The following is a 19,154-nucleotide window of genomic DNA, read 5'->3' on the forward strand; positions in this document are numbered from 1 at the left end:
AGTTTCATTACATGGTATTATCCCCTATTTAACTATTAAAAATAATTTTTAATTATCAAATCGAAGAATATTGCCCCTTCCTCTTGTAGCCAGCTGAAAATAGCATATTTGACTATTTCGAATCAACCTTTATGGAATAATCTATTTTGACAATATAGTCATCCTTTTTCATTCACAAACTTTCAAAATTAATTTTTTTTGAAGAATTGTAGTAGGTTTGGTTTGGTTGAAAAGAGGGTGCAGATATTAGTCCGCTCCATGCCACTATGGACATACACCTAAGCCAGTAATCGGCTTGGGTGCGCTCTAAATACAAAAAAGTAACCTCGAAAAAGAAAATCTATGTTAGGAAATCCGTGCTACTTACAGAATCCTTATTGGTTTTCCATGTCACTCCCCTAAGTTGGTTCATGCCTGGCATAGTGTCCCCACCTAAGTGCCGGTATCTGTTAAATGCGAAAGCTGGCGATTTCAAAGGAAATGCCTCCAACGTCTCATCATCTTCCCCGCATGCCCTACACATGCTATCAATTGCCGCACCGATTTTACATAAGCGAGCTCGTAGTCCTATGTGTCCCGTAATGATACCAATAGGTATACTCGCTTGCTTCTTACTTCTTTTTCAGTAATAGACTCGTCTTCTCACGATCTGGATCCCCCCATAGGATTTTCGCAGTCCTACCGACCGTTTCGCTGTTTCACAAGGTTGCATACGTATTCGTCGCTCACGCCCTTAACTAGGACTGCATCGACCCAAAAGGCTTCGGGTTAACCAAGTCTATTGACGGCAGTCCTCTGGCCCTCACCGCCAAATCGCCTGCCCTTTCATTCCCTCTTACTCCGTTATGGCGCGGCACCCAAACGATGCCGATTTTGCCCTTTTTTTTTTGTCAGAGAATCTCCTTCTTACGTTAATCTCCTTCTTACACTGCAAGACTGTTCGTGACTTTGCCGTCCGGGTTGTTATTACCTTATGGCAATTTTACTGTCCGTAACAATGTTCACACCCGACGTCCTCGCGTTAGCACCACACCACTTCACGCATTCTGTAATCATCCGGATCTCCTCCTGCAGGACCGTATTATGGTCAGGCAGTCTAAAACATGATCTGTTACATGATCTTCCAGATGCCAATACTAGAGTTCCGTCAATCCAAGACTTTGCCGCTCAGTCTCAATTTGACTGCGAACGTGTGCATTCTCATTCTGTAAATTTTTATACCCAAAAACTAATAATGAGCAAACCGCAAAACTAAAAACAACCATCTGACTTAAAATATGAAGTTCATAATAATAAACTATGAAAAATCCTATCTGTGGGGCCAGAACAGAAAGTGATGAAACATTGAAGGGAGTTTCTACCTTTCTTATAAAAAAAAGTAATTGACAGTGTTTGCGGTTGTTGTTGTTGTTGTTGTAGAAGTTTATTGTGTTCTATCTTTCGTCTGCTTGATTCTGTTGAGTGTCAAGACCCAGGAACTCTGCGACTAAGATGGGGTGCGTCCACAGGGATCTGGGTCTGAGTCGAGTGGGTCTGCCCGGGCAGTTTAAACAGGTGACGCGCGTGCGGTCCCTGGTTACAATCGGGACATACATCTTGCACGTCGGCATCAATCCTAGCTCTGTGGGAATTGAGGCGGCTGCATCTGCCGGAACGTAAATGAGCCAGAACCACTCTGGTTTGCCGGAGGAGGTCGATTTCTTCGGGTGCAATGGGTGGCGGTCGTTCTCCAAGGACTACATTCACCGGTAGCCAATTACCGCATCTGCTACCGTGTCTGCATGATATTGTTCAGACCCGCTTTATATGCCGCTTGATCTAGAGGTTCTCTCTTGTAGCGCTGAACCTCACGCTCTAGATCGTGTAGATCTACCTTAAGGCTTCTGGGCGGTGGGTATCTATCCACAAGATGATGATTTGGATGGTTTCTGCGGGGGGTCACATAGACCGACGACGACGGCGACGATTGTGACCCACTGCTGGCTATGTTCGCACAGCACCTTGCGACATAGCCGGTATGACTATTACTCCCGTAGTGAAGATAGGCCAGAGTAAGAACGGAAATGTACCCACTCCATGCACCGGTTACACCTCATAGACACAAACCGATGATGAAGGCGGTTCTGGCAAACCGAACAGAACCAGGATCCGGGGTTCTTTTCAATCCCGGCACGGACCAGAAGCGTGCGGAGAAGGCACTCCGGGATGTGCCTCTCCCATGACGAAAAAAGACGAACACGTACACTGAGGCGGCAGCCCTTGCCGATGAGGGATCCATCGGGTCAATCCGGTGCGTACAACCGGCTGCCATGGGATTGAGTGTTTGCGGTGAATTAGACATGCGCCAAAAGTTGAGAAGTGGTAATTTACTACTCAAAACATAAACCCTACCAAGGCAATCAAACTTATAAAACTCATGTTATTATCGCCTCTAATAAAAGCTAAGGTAACTGAGCACAGTTCTCTTAAATATGTCAAAGGTGTTATCTACAGTAACAGTCTACGTGACATCCCAGAGAAAGAGAATTGAAGCAACAAAACATAATCCAAGTTAAGAAAGTATTAAAGAAAATCGACGAAGAACTGATTGAGACTGGTCTCGTTGTTATAACTTTCGCATCAACTACTATCCCAGACACTTTAAAATTGGCTACGAAATAATAAAAATACGACCATACATTCCATTACCCAGCGTTGCCGTTATTGTCAACGCTATGGTCACACGTCTAAATATTGCAAAAACCATTCACCTGTGGTGAATTGGAGCACATTTCCGACGAGGAATTATGTCAAAACCCCCGAAAATGCAAAACTTGCCCGATTTTCTTAAAACAAAAGGAAATCCAATCAATTAAAAATTTGAACAAGGTCACAATACAATTTACAAACAACGTCACTCTGATTCAGCATGCTCAACAATATCAAGAAATTTCTCTCCGTATGACTCTTCTGATGTTGATGTTGTAGTAGCAGTGTGTGGTACACTGAGGCGGCAGCCCTTGCCGATGAAGGAATTCATCGGGTCAATCCGGTACATACAACCGGCTGCCATTGGGATTGACTTTTCTGATGACAGGCCCAGCTGTACAAACCAACCAAAAAACCAAAAAGCACAAGAAAGAAACAAGAAGTAAAGTAAATGAAACTAACGTTACAAAAGAAACGTCAATCTCAAACCATCCAACTTTCTCCAACAAAACAAATGAGAAAAGAGTACAGATACTCCCCAAAAACACCTCAAAAAGAACATTAAAAGAGTTTAAAAATGCTACAACTAACGACGCAAATAAGCACTGCAAAACAAACAACAATGCAACTTATGACTCAGATGATTAAAACAAAAACAACCCTTCTCTTTAGCGGAACACCGGTGAAATCATTAAATGTATCACCGTAAAATAATTTATGAAACTGATCTTTGCGCTCTACGCATGGATGTTATATAAAACGTTTGCTGAGAGTCTTGTTTTTCGAGCAGTCTTACTCATATTTTACTTATTATCTTTCTCTCCCTAGTGTAATCTATACCAAAATTAAAAGCTCCTATTTATTATGTCTCTCTTATAAAGGTGTTTTTTTTTGAGGTTAGGATTTTCATGCATTAGTATTTGACAGATCACGTGGGATTTCAGACATGGTGTCAAAGAGAAAGATGCTCAGTATGCTTTGACATTTCATCATGAATAGACTTACTAACGAGCAACGCTTGCAAATCATTGAATTTTATTACCAAAATCAGTGTTCGGTTCGAAATGTGTTCATTCACCGTAACGTTGCGTCCAACAGCATCTTTGAAAAAATACGGTCCAATGATTCCACCAGCGCATTTTTCGGGATGCATGGGCAGTTCTTGAACGGCTTCTGGTTGCTCTTCACTCCAAATGCGGCAATTTTGCTTATTTACGTAGCCATTCAACCAGAAATGAGCCTCATCGCTGAACAAAATTTGTCAAAATTTGAACACATTTCGAACCGAACACTGATTTTGGTAATAAAATTCAATGATTTGCAAGCGTTGCTCGTTAGTAAGTCTATTCATGATGAAATGTCAAAGCATACTGAGCATCTTTCTCTTTGACACCATGTCTGAAATCCCACGTGATCTGTCAAATACTAATGCATGAAAATCCTAACCTCAAAAAAATCACCCTTTACAACACCTACATGTAATGTAAAGGAGGAGGAGGAGATGTAAAGGTTTTATATGGTTTTTATTATGATAATATTCTCACGTTACTATTAATTTCGATTATATATTTTGTAGTTTTATTATTTACAAATCAAATTTACAAATCAAATTTATCTATGTCATCTTATTATGACTCTTAAAGAACTCCAATGGAATATGAAAGGTTACAACAATAATTATTGCGAACTCCAAACACTCATCAAAAAATCCAATCCAGCTACAGTGTCTTTGTCGGAAACTCATTTTTATACGGCTCAACCCACACCCATTCCAATTAATTTTTCCTTATGCAAATCCAAAAATTCAGCTTTGTTAATACACAATTCTATACAACACACATATATCACATCTTTCGACAACTTTGATTCTAATGAAACTAATTTTTCGATCTATATTAACCCAGCTAGCACATACTCCCTTGCGGATCATGAACAAATTTTCCAATCTTCATACCCTCCTCTTTTAATAACAGGTGATATGAACTGTGGGCATTTCCTGTGGGACTCTAAGACAAATAATGTTAAAGAGAAGACTTTACAAATTTATTACTCAGTCAAACCTCATCGTTCTAAACGATGGCTGTCCAACCCACTTTTCTACTCATCGGACCTTCACGAATATTGATTTGATTATTGCTTCACCTTCATTAGCTATTCATTCAAATTGGGTAATAGACACAGACCTTTATGCAGTAATCATAAACCGATTTTGACATCACTTTTCTTTGAAAATAGAATGGAGATAAACATGCATTATCCGATTTTGACATCACTTTTCTTTGAAAATAGAATGGAGATAAACATGCACTATAAGTCCCAATTTATAATTAATAAGGCCAATTGGTTCCAATTCAAAGACATATCCATGAAATATTGCGCGAAAAGCCCCTTTAGCCATTATATCAGTAAGAAGGCAGCGAATGTACAGACGATTATAATGCAGTCGGCAAACCAAGCTATTCCGAGATATCCACTTCTTAGGAGCAGACCAGTTGTTCCATGGTGGAATATGGAACTAGCTGACCTGAAGAATCTTTTTAATAAATTCAAGAGAAATAGTACGAACAAAAACCTCATTTACCATCGGAAAGTAAATGCGCTATACAAGAGGACTCTAAAATTTTCCAACAAGGCATCAATCGAGAAGATTGACGACAACACCCCATCCGGAAAGGTTTGGACTAACATTGGGAGATTTTGTGGAATTAATCCCAAAATAGGCATTCATTGCATCATACAGGACGATGATTCAACAATAACGCATAAGTCCGATATCGCAAACGCTTTCTGCAGTCACTGATTGTTGTTGTAGCAGTTAATTGTGTTCTATCTTTTGTCTGCTTGATTCTGTTGAGTGTCAAGACCCAGGACCTCTGCGACTAAGATGGGGTGCGTCCAGAGGGATCTGGGTCTGAGTCGAGTGGGTGTGGCCGGGCAGTTAAACAGGCGACGTGGATATCTATCCGCAAGATGATGATTTGGATGGTCTCTGCGATAACAGCCCAAAAGGTATTGCTTAGACAGCATGTAGTTATGTCTTAGCACTGGTAGGATCCTTGTCTCCTAATGGAGGTGGTCCACATGAGAACTGAGGTGACAGCCCGTCGCAGTTCGGAGAACGGCATTCTGACAGATCTTAATATTATTACTCTGCGTGTCACACAGTTGACGAGACCACACTGACGCTGCATAACTTACCACAGACCGGCCAATTGTTTTGTACGTGGTCAACAAGGTTTCTTTGTCTGCACCCCAAGTACTGCCAGCAAGTGACTTGAGGACCTTGTTTCTACTTTTGACTCTACCGCAAATTGCTGTGGCATGTGGGGAGAATGTGTAAGATCTGTCAAATGTGACGCCAAGTATTTTGGGACACTTGATGGTCGGAATCATTTCTCCATCGACCATCACAGTCAGCTCAGTATTTGTAGTGAACAATGCGGTTGAAGATTTGGTGGCAGATATCTTCAGATTTCTAGCAGTAAAATATGAGGCAAATTCTTTGAGGTAGACCGTTAGCCCATCGCAGATTTCAACAATGGGTGGGGAGCCTGATGTCATGATCGTCAAATCGTCCGCATATGATACGATCTATATGCCGTCTGGAGGGGATGGAATGGAGGATAGGTAGAGGTTAAACAGTGGCGGAGATATCACCCCTCCTTGGAGAACTCCCTGTTTCACTTTCGATAGGTCCAGTGCCACGAGGACCGTCCTATCACATGGCCTGGGCTGATTGAAGCCACGGCAAATGTGTGCGGTGATGGCATGCAGATCTGTTGTTGTGACACATAGTCCGACGACGAGGACGCAGAAGGCGACGACGGCGACGCTTGTGACCCACTGCTGGCTATGTTCGCACAGCACCTTGTGACATAACCAGTGTGACTATACTCCCGTAGTGAAGTGAGGCCAGACCAAGATCGGAAATGTACCCACTCCATGCACCGGTAACACCTCACCGACACCGACCGATGATGGAGGCGGTTCTGGCAAACCGAACAGAACCAGAGTCCGGGGTTCTTTTCAATCCCGGCACAGACCAGAAGAGTGCGGAGAAGGTACTCCGGATGTGCCTCTCCCATGACGAATAAAGACGAACACGTACACTGAGGCGGCAGCCCTTGCCGATGAGGGTTCTATCGGGTCAATCCGGTGCGTACAACTGGCTGCCATGGGATTGACACTGGCCTTACCAATCACTGGACTCGAACTTTTCACTGACCTTCCAAGACGCGACAAACGAGGGCTATGAAGGAACGAAACATTTGGTACTTTGCAGGAATGCTGCAGTTGACGAGGATTATATTTCTGCCTTTGAATTGCCTAATGCCTTGAGGAAACTTTAGGAAAAAACTCCAGAAATGCAATCAAAGATTTATCATCTTATACGAACCTTTCTAATATGACAAAGACAAGAATAGTTAAGCTATATAACCACATCTTCTCAAAGTTTATACCACAATTCTATAAATTAGCCTAATTATTCCTATCTTGAAGCCTAATGGCGATAAGACCCTTGAACCCTTGTTGTTCAAAGATACTAGATAAGATCATAGCAAACCGTCTGTGGTGGTTTGTTAATACAAACAAACTACTTAACAGCAACAAGTTTGACTTTAGGAAAGGAAAGTCAATAGCTGATCCACTTATTTATAACAACTACTGCATAACGAGATCCCTGAGAACGAAAAAACATTTATCCATTGTATCTCTCGATTTTGCTAGAGCTTAACCAACTGGAGAATTGGCAAATAGGACCCAAGATGTACAACTAAAAAAGGAACTAACTGAACAGACAGATTAGAGTCAGGGTTAACACTTCTTATTCGGGGCCAGCTAGGCTGGAAAATGGGATTCCGCAAGGATCTCCCAGACGGTACAGTTACATAAAGATCTAGATTTTATCGCATATGCCGATGATTTCATTATAATGAAAAAACTAGGGAAAAATGATAAACATGATGTCATAATGGATTCTTTGGTCATCGATAGAAGCTTGGTGGAGCGTTTCGGGAGCTGAACTGTCCGGAAATGCCGCCATCTACATATATGTCGAAAGAATAATTGTGCGCCTATGCTTAAATCAAACAATTTTTAAATACAGTCAGTTGACAATCTGAAAACTCTTGGAATCATCTTTAGTAAAAGGTATAATTGGAACGCTCACATAGAGCAATTAACAATCCCATGGCAGCCGGTTGTACGTACCGGATTGATCCGAGGGAGTTATCCATCGGTAAGGGCTGCCGCCTCAGTGTATAACACACTGCTGCAACAACAACAACAATTTATTTTAAAAACAATTAAATGTTCTAAAATGTCTGTCCATCAAAAAATTGAGCTGCAGCACTACATCCATAGTATCCTTAATAACCCCACTGATGATATCAAAAATTGTCTATGGTATTTATCTCTATGGCACTACATCCAAAAAGAATATAAACAAAATGAGATCGATCTTTAAATCAAGGATGTGCCATGGTGCACATCGAACTACAAGAATTTCAATATGCTCTTTGAGGCCAGTTTGTCCACCATAGAAAATTATAGATATTTTTATACTTGTAAGTTATTCAAAACAACTCTTTTTAAAGATGGGTCCCCTATACCACAGCTTTTGAATAAGGTAAAGAACTCAAGGATTTTTAGTACAACTGATTCAGTTCTTAACCGCATAGTCTCCATATGCGATGAATGGAACATTTCATGCAACAGAAACTCAATGAAGAAATTCCAACCAAAATTTTAAATTTAATCCGACTCTGGTCGATACTTCACTTAGAAGGTATCATAGGGAACATGTCATGAATGAAATTTATAAACTCGAATTAGAGACAATCCAAAGGAAATTGGACGGCTTCGCTTTCTTTTACGCGGATTGTTCCAAATGCATATTTATAATTTAGTTATAAGTATAATTATAAAATTATAAAATAAATAAGACTGTGCCGCTGGCAGCAGTGCCTCACACTCGACCTGAAGGTTCATCTCAGGTATCCGATCGAAAACCTCTTCCCTTCCTTCCAGGTTTCCTATCGCCGCCTCGGTTATACCGCGATGGTATGAGCTGCTCCCAATCCATCCTCCCACAGCCTTAAGACTCTTGGCCGCAGTGGCTGCCTCACACTTAATCAGTATGTCAATGGGTGGGATATCTCCAGTGGCCTAGTGGGCGTGGTCCTCACCGCTCCGCCGATGCCAAACTACTGAGGTGTAAATACGTACTGGTCTAATCACGCTCCAGTAGAGCCAGTGGACTATCCATTTCGATGTTGTTACCCATAAGAGTGACGATAGAATGCCCCCCTGCGGCGTACCTTGTGCCACTTTCTAGTAGTAACAACTTCAATATTTTACAAAGTTTTTTTTTTGTTAAGACGATGTAAACAGATTTTTCGGATCGTTCTATGTTTCGCATCACAATTTTCGGTTCCTGGACCTAAGTTTCTGATTTGGGTATTCATTTCACAGCATTTTCCATCCGAACTTTAAAATCGTAAGAAATTCAGCCACATTCCGATAGTAATTTCCCAAGTTTAGTTACTTTTGCATATTTTTTCTAGTTACAGGCTTACAATGCCTCTATCTGCCTACATCGGTCTAGGTTTAGTGTAGAAGAACTTAAATTAAAATAAAAAATTTACCTATTCTTTTGTTTTAACATTTTTACAAACAAATAATTGATTTTTATTCACTGTCTTTCTAGCCGCTGTACCTATTTTCTCGCACATAACTGTATATTAGTCCCATCAGTGACCACAATAAATGCTGGGGGCATAATTCCCACATCCGTAATCGACTTATTATCATCCGTTATCGATTAATTCTATTTAGACTTCGAATAGAAATGTGCGAGTTTTTACCCGCAGCAACATACCTACGTAAACAACTAGTTTTCGTATATTTTGAAGAAATTATTAAAAAGATTTTGTAAAATAAACAAATAAATATAATATATTCTCTTATTTGGTCCATTAATTTGGACAACAATTAAATTTGTGTATAAGACAAATTGCCAAAGCAAGTTGTCTACAAACACGACCAAAGCAAAAAATTTTGTATTCTAAATTTAATGCGTCATATATTTTTTAACGAAAAGCTTCTTACTTTATTCAATGCTATATTTTGCTGTTTTTCTACTTGTGCCTGCTCAAGAAAACGCGCAAACATTGGAGAAGCACCGTTGGCTGTGATAGAGGCGACGTAAAACACAAAATGTTTATTTCTTTTTTTACATAAAACGTTTTTTTTTATAATTTTGTTACTTGCAATAACTTGCTTGCTGTACTTATTACGTTCGTAAACTATCTCCCAATTGGTATTTACAGTATTTACGGAACTTCTAACAAAAATTCGTTCGTTAACGGATGCGATAATACATAGGTTTACGTGATTATTCGATCACTTACATGAACCAATTCTTCAAATTTGACTTCTTTCTGCATAATTTTTCATGGTTTCGATATTTTATATGATTTCGACGAATATCAAATTGTTAAATTATTTCAGCCATATATCTAGATCGTTTGAACACAAATGAGCCTTACAATAATCTGAAATGAACAAATCTTCCGAGATTACTCTTATTGGGGTTCAATTTCCATATAAAGTAAAAACGTTTATAAAAATCTGTTGTTCGGAACAAACGACTTGCAATCCCTTGGCAGCCGGTTGTACGTACCGGATTGACCCGATGGAGTTCTTCATCGGCAAAGGCTGCCGCCTCAGTGTATAACACACTGCTAAAACAACAACAACAACGACTGGCTTCTGAAATACTCGCGTAATTATATGAGTACTTAAGGGAAAGTATTTTCAAAAAGTGATCCACATGGAGTTGGCGTGTTCATCCAGCATGTGTTGTGGGTGGGTACTTGAAATAAGTGGTTGAATTTCACAATATCAAATGTTAATTAAAATAATATTTTGGTACAAAATATTTATAATCAATCGATACAAAAAAGTGGATTGGTTTCTTTTCCATGGCTCTATGGTAGTGATTTAAGGGCCCAAACCCCAAATGTAGTCGGGTCTGAACAATGACTGTCCCCACTTCGCTAATCTGCGGCTGCAACATTCCAATTAACGGACTGACACCAAATTTATTTTGCCATTAAAAGGCTAGCCTACGTGCCCTTTTTACTGCAATCACCCTTGTTCTGGTTGGTGAAGGCGAAGTCGACATTTTCATAAAACGGCATTATGGTTGTCGAAGACAGACGGTCCACTACATTTTTAATATTGCGAATTTGGCGAAAACTGTTAATCGAAATTTTCATTACGCCTGGTTTCAAAAAATGCATTGTGCCTACTTCAAATCATGCACTGGAGTAAGAAATTAAATTGGTGCCGCTAACCTTTTTTCTCTGAATTTTTTAATTATTTTATCTTTATTGAAATCTGATGCCTAGGCCTATTATTATGCATGTATTGCGGAACTATGCTCAATTAGAAAAAACTAAATTTCAGATTTTGGTAATCAATTAAAACTTAATTAATGTAATAATTGAAGAGCTCCCCAGCCACATGAATATTAAAAACAAATAAAATTTCAAATAAGTCGCTTTAGCAATATTAACAAAAAAAGATGTATTTATATCAATTTCCAAAAATAAAAAAAGAGATAATTTATAAGCTTAAGGATTTCATTCGGATGATTTAATGGAAAATAAATCGATACAATCCGATTTGAATCGTATTTAGTACCATGCAGGGCTGCGGAATCTAGCCTTCGACTTCGACCGTTCCAACGGCGATTGGTCCTTTGGACCGGAACGAGCTTACTCATCTACAGGAGCTTGACGAGGATTGCAACCTCCACATGAAATTGTGGGTACAACAACAACAACTATTTCAATATATCCCGTCGCGGGTTAACCACACAGGCTGAAACTTTGAGCTCCGATCTGTGTGGAGTTCATTGTTAATACGAGAAGCTTAGCTGCGAGATACTTGACGCGTCTATAGGTTGCGGATAGTAAATCATCTTGTTCGACCCATTTATAATAAAGTTGGGGGCCACCATAGCTCAGAGGTTCAAATTCTGGCGAAAACATCAAAAAACTTTAAGCGGTGGTTATCTCCTCCTAGTGCTGGCGACACTTGTGTTAAATAATTAACCATGAAAACTTATCTACTGAGTGGTGTCATTGATTTGAGAGAAGTATTCTCGCTGTTTCTAAATGGAATTTGCATGGGAAAATTTGCATACTGACTTTGTCATTCTTTGGAAAAGATCCCGAATATTCTTTCAACATTTCTTAGTTCTGAATCAAATGTGACATTGAAACAGAGCCTGATTTCAATAATTTCTGCAGATTTTTTCCAATTTATCTCTGCCACCGGGCAATTCATCGTTAACCTGTGTTTTCTTCTATAAAATCAGCTGATGATTTCTGGTGGATGTTAAGATCTCCACGCAGAGGCCTTTTTGCGCTTATGCTGCCGATAGGCATACGGACTTTGCTAAATCTTCTTTGGTTTTTAAGACGATCAAGAATATTTTTACTTTATAGAGCCGACGGTGTTGTTGTTGCAGCCATATATTTGTATGTGAAGCTTCTATAGGCGAGCATCTTAGGCCTCAATATTTAAGCTAGAGCCTGTGCCGCCTGGCCGCTCACAGACTCCCCTTCAAGACCGCTTATTCCATTCCACTATTCGCATGTGGACGCGCCCGGCAGCTTTTAGCTGAGATTCTCATAGTAACGATGAACACCACACAGATCGGAGCTAAAAGCTCTAAGCTGCGTGGTGCTTACGGTGTTGGGCCGACAGCATATATTTTTACTGTTTACTTATTGAAATCGTTTCGTGTCACATTTTGTAACATCCCTCATGGAGTATCGGTTAGTCGCAGCCAACTTTCAATTTTGCTTTGTTTATTCGTTCTTATCATCACAAGAATATGACAATCCAAACCAACTGAATTGTTTTTCTTTTACCTAAATGATTTGTTTTCTCAATTATCCCGATGACGCTAATTGTTTTCGCGCACATTATTTGCCAACAGGAGAGAGCTTGAGTGTTTGGCTATTGATAAGTTCCAAATTTTTACTGTGGGTATTTTCTAACAGCAATTTGCATCCTTGAGCATATTTATATAAAACCAATTATCTAAAAAAAAAAGTAATCCAATGAGCGAAAAATATCGTGAAAAGGAATGTAGTACCAGCCTAGATGCACAAATTCCAGGAAATTCTTTAAATCGCGTAATATATGAGAATTTGTGACAAACTAGAGAAGAAAACTTTTCATACTTTCCGGACGGCACACAAAACAACAACAGTGGAAGACGTTCTAATACACAAGTTTCATTAAAAAAAAAAAGCAAAATAACATTTCATTCATTCGGCTAAGAATTGCTTCTATTAGGAAAGACCAAAAACAATATTCAAAAACATAACAAAAAAAGATAACCAAATTGTTGCATATAAATTTTTTTCTTTCTGATTTTCTTCATTGCAAATTTCTTCTGTATCTGCACAAAAGACAACAAGAACGAATATACGTGTTGTGTGAGGACAATGTGTTTTTTTTGTGCGATGTTCATTCATTCTTTCGCTTAAGCAACACATACCAATTTACCATATTCATACATACAAACGCGTATATAAGCATATATATATATATATATATAAATATGAATATATGCATTATATAGAAAATTTTTTGACATATCAACGGAAGATGGGGTTAGGGAGCACTCACCTTAACATATGGACATCCATAGGACTACGTAATTGGCCATCCTCGCTGCCCGACATTGTTTCCTTTTTTGCGTATTCAGATAAGGATATTGGGAGTTTTCCTCAACTTATTCCAAAATTGTACGTTTGATGAAATTCGCAGGAAGAACTATTAAAGTAATTGAGGGGGTGCTTCTGCAGCGTCCACGACCTTCAGCCAAGCCACTAGCATCAAATATATCTCTTTGGTTATTTTAATAGCGAATCGTTCAATCCACCATTGACTGCTTATGATATAACTAGCAATCTATCATATACTGCATTTAACTACAGTATAGAACTTATTTTTAATTTTTCAGCTAATTCTCTAGTTTTTTAGTATTCTGTCACTGCGTTTTTCGATAAACGTTTTAAAATGAGTACCTCGTCCAACAACAAAGAAATGGTAGCCAGTAAAAGAAACCTAAAATAAAGTAACCAGTATATTGAGCTTCAAAATATAATGGCGAGTTTATATGGCATATTAAATGGTTATTCATCGTGTGTACGTTTGATAACAGATTTTCCTTAAAGGCGCAGTATGCATCTCTGGCGAAATTTTCGTTGCCATAAAAAATTAATGAACATATCCTAAACGAAATTTTCGTTACCGGTAACGTTACCGAAAATTTCGTTTGCTGGTACGCAGCTCAAACGAAATTTTTTTGGGTAACTGGGTGACATAATGGGCATTGGTGAATTTTTCCTTGCAACCACGAATAAAAATATACGAAAATATTAAAGCACATCAAAATATTAAAGTACATCTTTATTAGCCAAAAATGATTAAAATTCGGCCAAAATTATATATACAAAATTATTATACACAACTATTTTTCAATGGCGGGATAAATGTCTTGGCTTCAACCGAAAATTTCGCAAGAGGTGCATACCCAGCTTAAGGTGCCATCACGATTCATGTTCTTGTTGCATGACATGTCAAATTTTTGCTATTGTTAAAGTTGCACACATAGTGCGATACGAATAAAAATAATACATGAATAACACTTTTCAAAATAGCACTGCTATTTTTTTCGATTTAAGGGGTGCTCTATTCCTTCTGACAAAAACATAAAGAAATCTGCCGCTTTTGTTTTAAGTTCAATGAAAGCAACCCAAAATTAAATTGTATAATAACTTAAATAATTTGTAGACATAAAAAACTTTTGCTCACATTTTAGGTTATGTCATACAAAAATAACATACTAGTGGCAAATGCCGTAAATTGAAACGTCAAAGCAGTTTTAGAAATAACCTTTGTTTTACAACTTATCTTCTTCAAATGTGTTTTATATTTGTAGTTTTATCATTATAACACTGCTTTGTTGCGTATGTGTGGAATATCTGATCAAATATAACTTATTTTTAATATTATAATAAAAATCACAGCTGTGTTATCAAGCCTTTGACATTAAGATTTACTGCAAAATCAAAACAAAAATAAAAAAATTGTACTCAGCTGTTCGCATGACCTCACCTTATAAGTGCATCCTGGCAATAAGTGTAAACATGATATAAATGCCTGTACTATTGCTGTGTTTCAAAGTACATTTACAATGGTCACTAAATCCGAATTTATGCCTTTTCGAGATTCAAAGTTGGTACCAAGATATATTCCTTTACAGGTAGTGGCAGTTGCCCAACAACAGAATATTGAGTGTACTATCTGTCAAAATCAGTGATAGGTGCAACTTTGATTTTGAGTATGTTACCAGTTCGCGCCATTTTTCGTTGTTTGTTGGTCATGGTTCTCAACTATAATACAAACACACACAACCAAAACTCATTGATAAATACTGCACTTCGCGAGAAAAAATTGTACTCAGTTGTTTACGGTACACTACCTGTTAATGTCATGGTTGGTACTACATTCGCTTATTACTATATTTTTCGCGCGTTTACTTTTTATACCCACCACCGTACGATAGGGGGTATATTCATTTACTCATTCCGTTTGCAACATATCGAAATATCAATTTCCTACCCTACAAAGTATCTATATATTTCTGGTCGTCGTAAAATTCTAAGACGATTTAGCGATGTCCGTGTGTCTGTCCGGCCGTCTGATGTAATCACTCTATAGCGTTCAAAAATTGAGATATTAAGCTGAAATTTGGCACAGATACGTCTCTTTGATGCACGTCCTTGAACGGCCAGAACGGAACATATTTGCATATAACTGCTATATAGACCGATTTTCCGATAAAGGGTCTTATGCCCATAAAAACTCTGTTTTTCATCCGATTTTGCTGATTTTTTTTGCGATTTGCTGATTTACATTTGATTTTTCTGGATTTCTTTGGCCAAATTGTTGCCATTTACATAAAAACATTAATATGGCACCAATCAATTCATCAGCTGCTTAAGTGCATAATACACAAATATGAGTGTGTGGATCGTTCTCAAATTCATATATGTTGTTATAATTTCAACCAAAACCCACCCCTTCGAAATTTATAAATATTGGGTTGCCCAAAAAGTAATTGCGGATTTTTTAAAAGAAAGTAAATGCATTTTTAATAAAGCTTAGAATGAACTTTAATCAAATATACTTTTTTTAAACATTTTTTCTAAAGCAAGCTAAAAGTAACAGCCGATAACTGACAGAAGAAAGAATGCAATTACAGAGTCACAAGCTGTGAAAAATTTTGTCAACGCCGACTTTATGAAAAATCCGCAATTACTTTTTGGGCAACCCAATAATGAAACACAAAACTAATTAAAAAGAAACGAATGCAGCTTTTATTTGAAACAATATTTAAATTTTGTAGTATTTTCATTGGTATAAGTAAAATAAGCACAACTTTCCAAAAGCCTTTGCCAGCATCTCCCACTTGTTTCAGAATGATGTTGTTGTAATTGCAAGACCAAAAACAAAACACTAGCTTGCACAATCGTTATTACTTCGTACAGATATATTACAATAGCTTGCTTGAAAGAAACATTTCTTATTTATTTTAGAAGTATATTTATTTATATATAATTATATACAAATTCTTACTTATTTATGCATCCACAAATAACAAATTGTTTTCCACCCCGAGTAAGTACATGTGAGCAAGATCACTAACACTAAGAAACACTTAGAGCGTGTGTCGAATGATTGCAATCTCCTATGGTGAGATGTAAAAATGACGAAGGGGTTAATTTTTACATTGGTTAAAAAAAAATTTCATCATATGCGCGCCACATAATTATATAAGAAAAAGCCAGAAAATAATAATTATTTCCGTAATGAATATTTTTCAAATACTGCAAATGCGAATGTTGCAATACGGAGATATATAAGATCTTGCTTTGAAAAAGAGGAAAACACGGCGAGTAAGATAAGTAATGTTATTTTAAATGCAAATTTGTTTGTATTTTTATCTATTGTTTACATGAAAATGATATAAAAAAAAACTCTTGCTAGATAAACAAACTATTGACGTCGTTATAGAAAAATCAAGATCAATTCATTTATAGGTATTGGCAGTTGCCTAACAACAAAATATTGAGTGCACTATCTGTAAAAATTAGTGATGAGTGCAACTCTGATTTTGAGTATAATATTAGTTGGTGCCATTCTCCGTTGTTTGTGTGTATGGTTCTTAACTGTAATACACACACATACAACCAAAACTCGTTGACAGAAGTACACTTCGCGAGAAAAAATTTTACTAAGCTGTTTACGCTACACTACCTGGTAATTATGTCATGAGAAAAATCACTAAACGGTGGCGCCATCATTTCAATAAACTACAAACACAATACTGTACCTTTGTCCATTATTGTTAAATAACTACCTTTAACAATCCCGTTGCCAATGATAATAAACAATAATTTTACTTATTTTTTGCTAAATAAGTCGTTTAAATTTAGTGACGTCTGCTCACAATGTAGGCGGCTAAGTTATGCCACATGCAAGTTGGTTACCAAAACGCAAATGAATATACAATTACTGAAATGGGACTTTGTTCAATGAAACGTAAAAATTTGGTCTGCTGTCAAAAATCTTACTAGTTCCTGCGCTACTCAAAAATTATTCAACACACTTAACGTCATATTTTTACTATCCCTACATCTTTGCTACCATTCGAAACACAGCGCTAAGTTGAGTATTCTGTTCAGCTTTTCAGGCGGAATGCTGTCAAACTCATAAAAAATTCGGCGAAAAGCTGAAGGAAAATAGGTGAAAAAGTAGTACTCTGTTTATAGTTCCTCATTATGGCAAAAAGAAAATTTAGTGGCATCGCATGTCGCATGTCGGCATCATTTGTGTTTTATTGGTTTCAATGGTTCGTTTTTTATACCCTCCACCATAAGATGGGGGTATACTAATATCGTCATTCTGTTTGTAACTACTCGAAATATTCGTCTGAGACCCCATAAAGTATATATATTCTTGATCGTCGCGACATTTTATGTCGATCTAGCCATGTCCGTCCGTCTGTCTGTCGGAAGCACGCTAACTTCCGAAGGAGTAAAGCTAGCCGCTTGAAATTTTGCACAAATACTTCTCATTAGTGTAGGTCGGGTGGTATTGTAAATGGGCCATATCGGTCCATGTTTTGATATAGCTGCCATATAAAACGATCTTGGGTCTTGACTTTTTGAGCCTCTAGAGTGCGCAATTCTTATCCGATTGGGATGAAATTTTGCACGACGTGTTTTGTTATGATATCCAACAACTGTGCCAAATATGGTTCAAATCGGTTCATAACCTGATATAGCTGTCATATAAACCGATCTGGGGTCTTGACTTCTTGAGCCTCTAGAGTGCGCAATTCTTATCCGATTGGAATGAAATTTTGCACGACGTATTTTGTTATGATACCCAACAACTGTGCCAAGTATGGTTTAAATCGGTCCATAACCTGATATAGCTGCCATATAAACCGATCTTGGGTCTTGACTTCTTGAGCCTCTAGAGTGCGCAATTCTTATCCCATTAGGATGAAATTTTGCACGACGTGTTTTGTTATTATATTCAACATCTGTGCCAAGTATGGTTCAAATCGGTTCATAATCTGATATAGCTGCCATATAAACCGATCTTGGGTCTTGACTTCTTGAGCCTCTAGAGGGCGCAATTCATATCCGATTGAAATGAATTTTTGGCACCAAGTATTTCGTTATGATATCCAACAACTGTGCCAAGTATGGTTGAAATCGGTCCATAACCTGATATAGCTGTCATATAAACAGATCAGGGGATTTGACTTCTTGAGCCTCCAGAGGTTGCAATTATTATCCGATTTGCCTGAAATTTTGTACGACGGATTCTCTCATGGCCATTAACATACGTGTTTATTATGGTCTGAATCGGCCTATAGCCCGATACAGCTCCCATATAAATCCATCTCTCTATTTTACTTCTTGAGCCCACAAAGAGCGCAATTCTTATTCGAATTGACTGACATTTTACACAGGTCTCCAACATAAATATAATTTAATTGTAGTCCAAACCGGACCATATCTTAATATCGCTCTAATCGCAGAGCAAATCTTTTCTTATATCCTTTTTTTTTGCCTAAGAAGAGATGCCGGGAAAAGAACTCGACAAATGCGATCCATGGTGGAGGGTATATAAGATTCGGCCCGGCCGAACTTAGCACACTTTTACTTGTTTATTATATTTTTCAAATGTAGTTTCTACACGTTTTTTTAATTTAATTTAACTGAGAAATTATTTGCTGCCTAGTAACGCTTATTGAGTTATTTCATCATTCAGAAAGCGATGTTGGTAGACTAGAG

The 19,154-nt window shown here is 37.9% G+C and overlaps 1 protein-coding gene and 1 long non-coding RNA gene across 6 annotated transcripts in view; both read right to left on the reverse strand.

Moving 5' to 3' along the window:
• The window catches only part of LOC106093761 (serine/threonine-protein kinase PITSLRE), a 45,246-nt gene extending 31,427 nt beyond the window's left edge, over positions 1 to 13,819 (reverse strand). For all 4 annotated transcript variants that reach the window (XM_013260905.2, XM_059360044.1, XM_013260904.2 and 1 more), the window contains exon 1: positions 13,402 to 13,819. In XM_013260905.2, coding sequence (XP_013116359.1) covers positions 13,402 to 13,457 — 56 coding nt within the window. In that variant the 5' untranslated portion in view covers positions 13,458 to 13,819. The remainder of the gene's footprint in view (positions 1 to 13,401) is intronic.
• Positions 13,820 to 16,137: 2,318 nt separating this feature from the next.
• Positions 16,138 to 17,547, reverse strand: LOC106093760 (uncharacterized). 2 transcript variants are annotated; one of them, XR_009396602.1, is made up of 4 exons: positions 17,418 to 17,547; positions 17,204 to 17,358; positions 16,420 to 16,531; positions 16,138 to 16,349 (listed from the first exon to the last, which is right to left on the reverse strand). It is a non-coding gene; the product is annotated as an uncharacterized LOC106093760 (long non-coding RNA). The 2 variants fall into 2 exon arrangements; XR_009396601.1 differs by having other exon boundaries at positions 17,177 to 17,358.
• Between the last annotated feature and the right edge of the window lie 1,607 nt (positions 17,548 to 19,154).

This window comes from Stomoxys calcitrans, chromosome 1, assembly GCF_963082655.1.
Source record: "Stomoxys calcitrans chromosome 1, idStoCalc2.1, whole genome shotgun sequence".
Taxonomy (NCBI): domain Eukaryota; kingdom Metazoa; phylum Arthropoda; class Insecta; order Diptera; family Muscidae; genus Stomoxys; species Stomoxys calcitrans.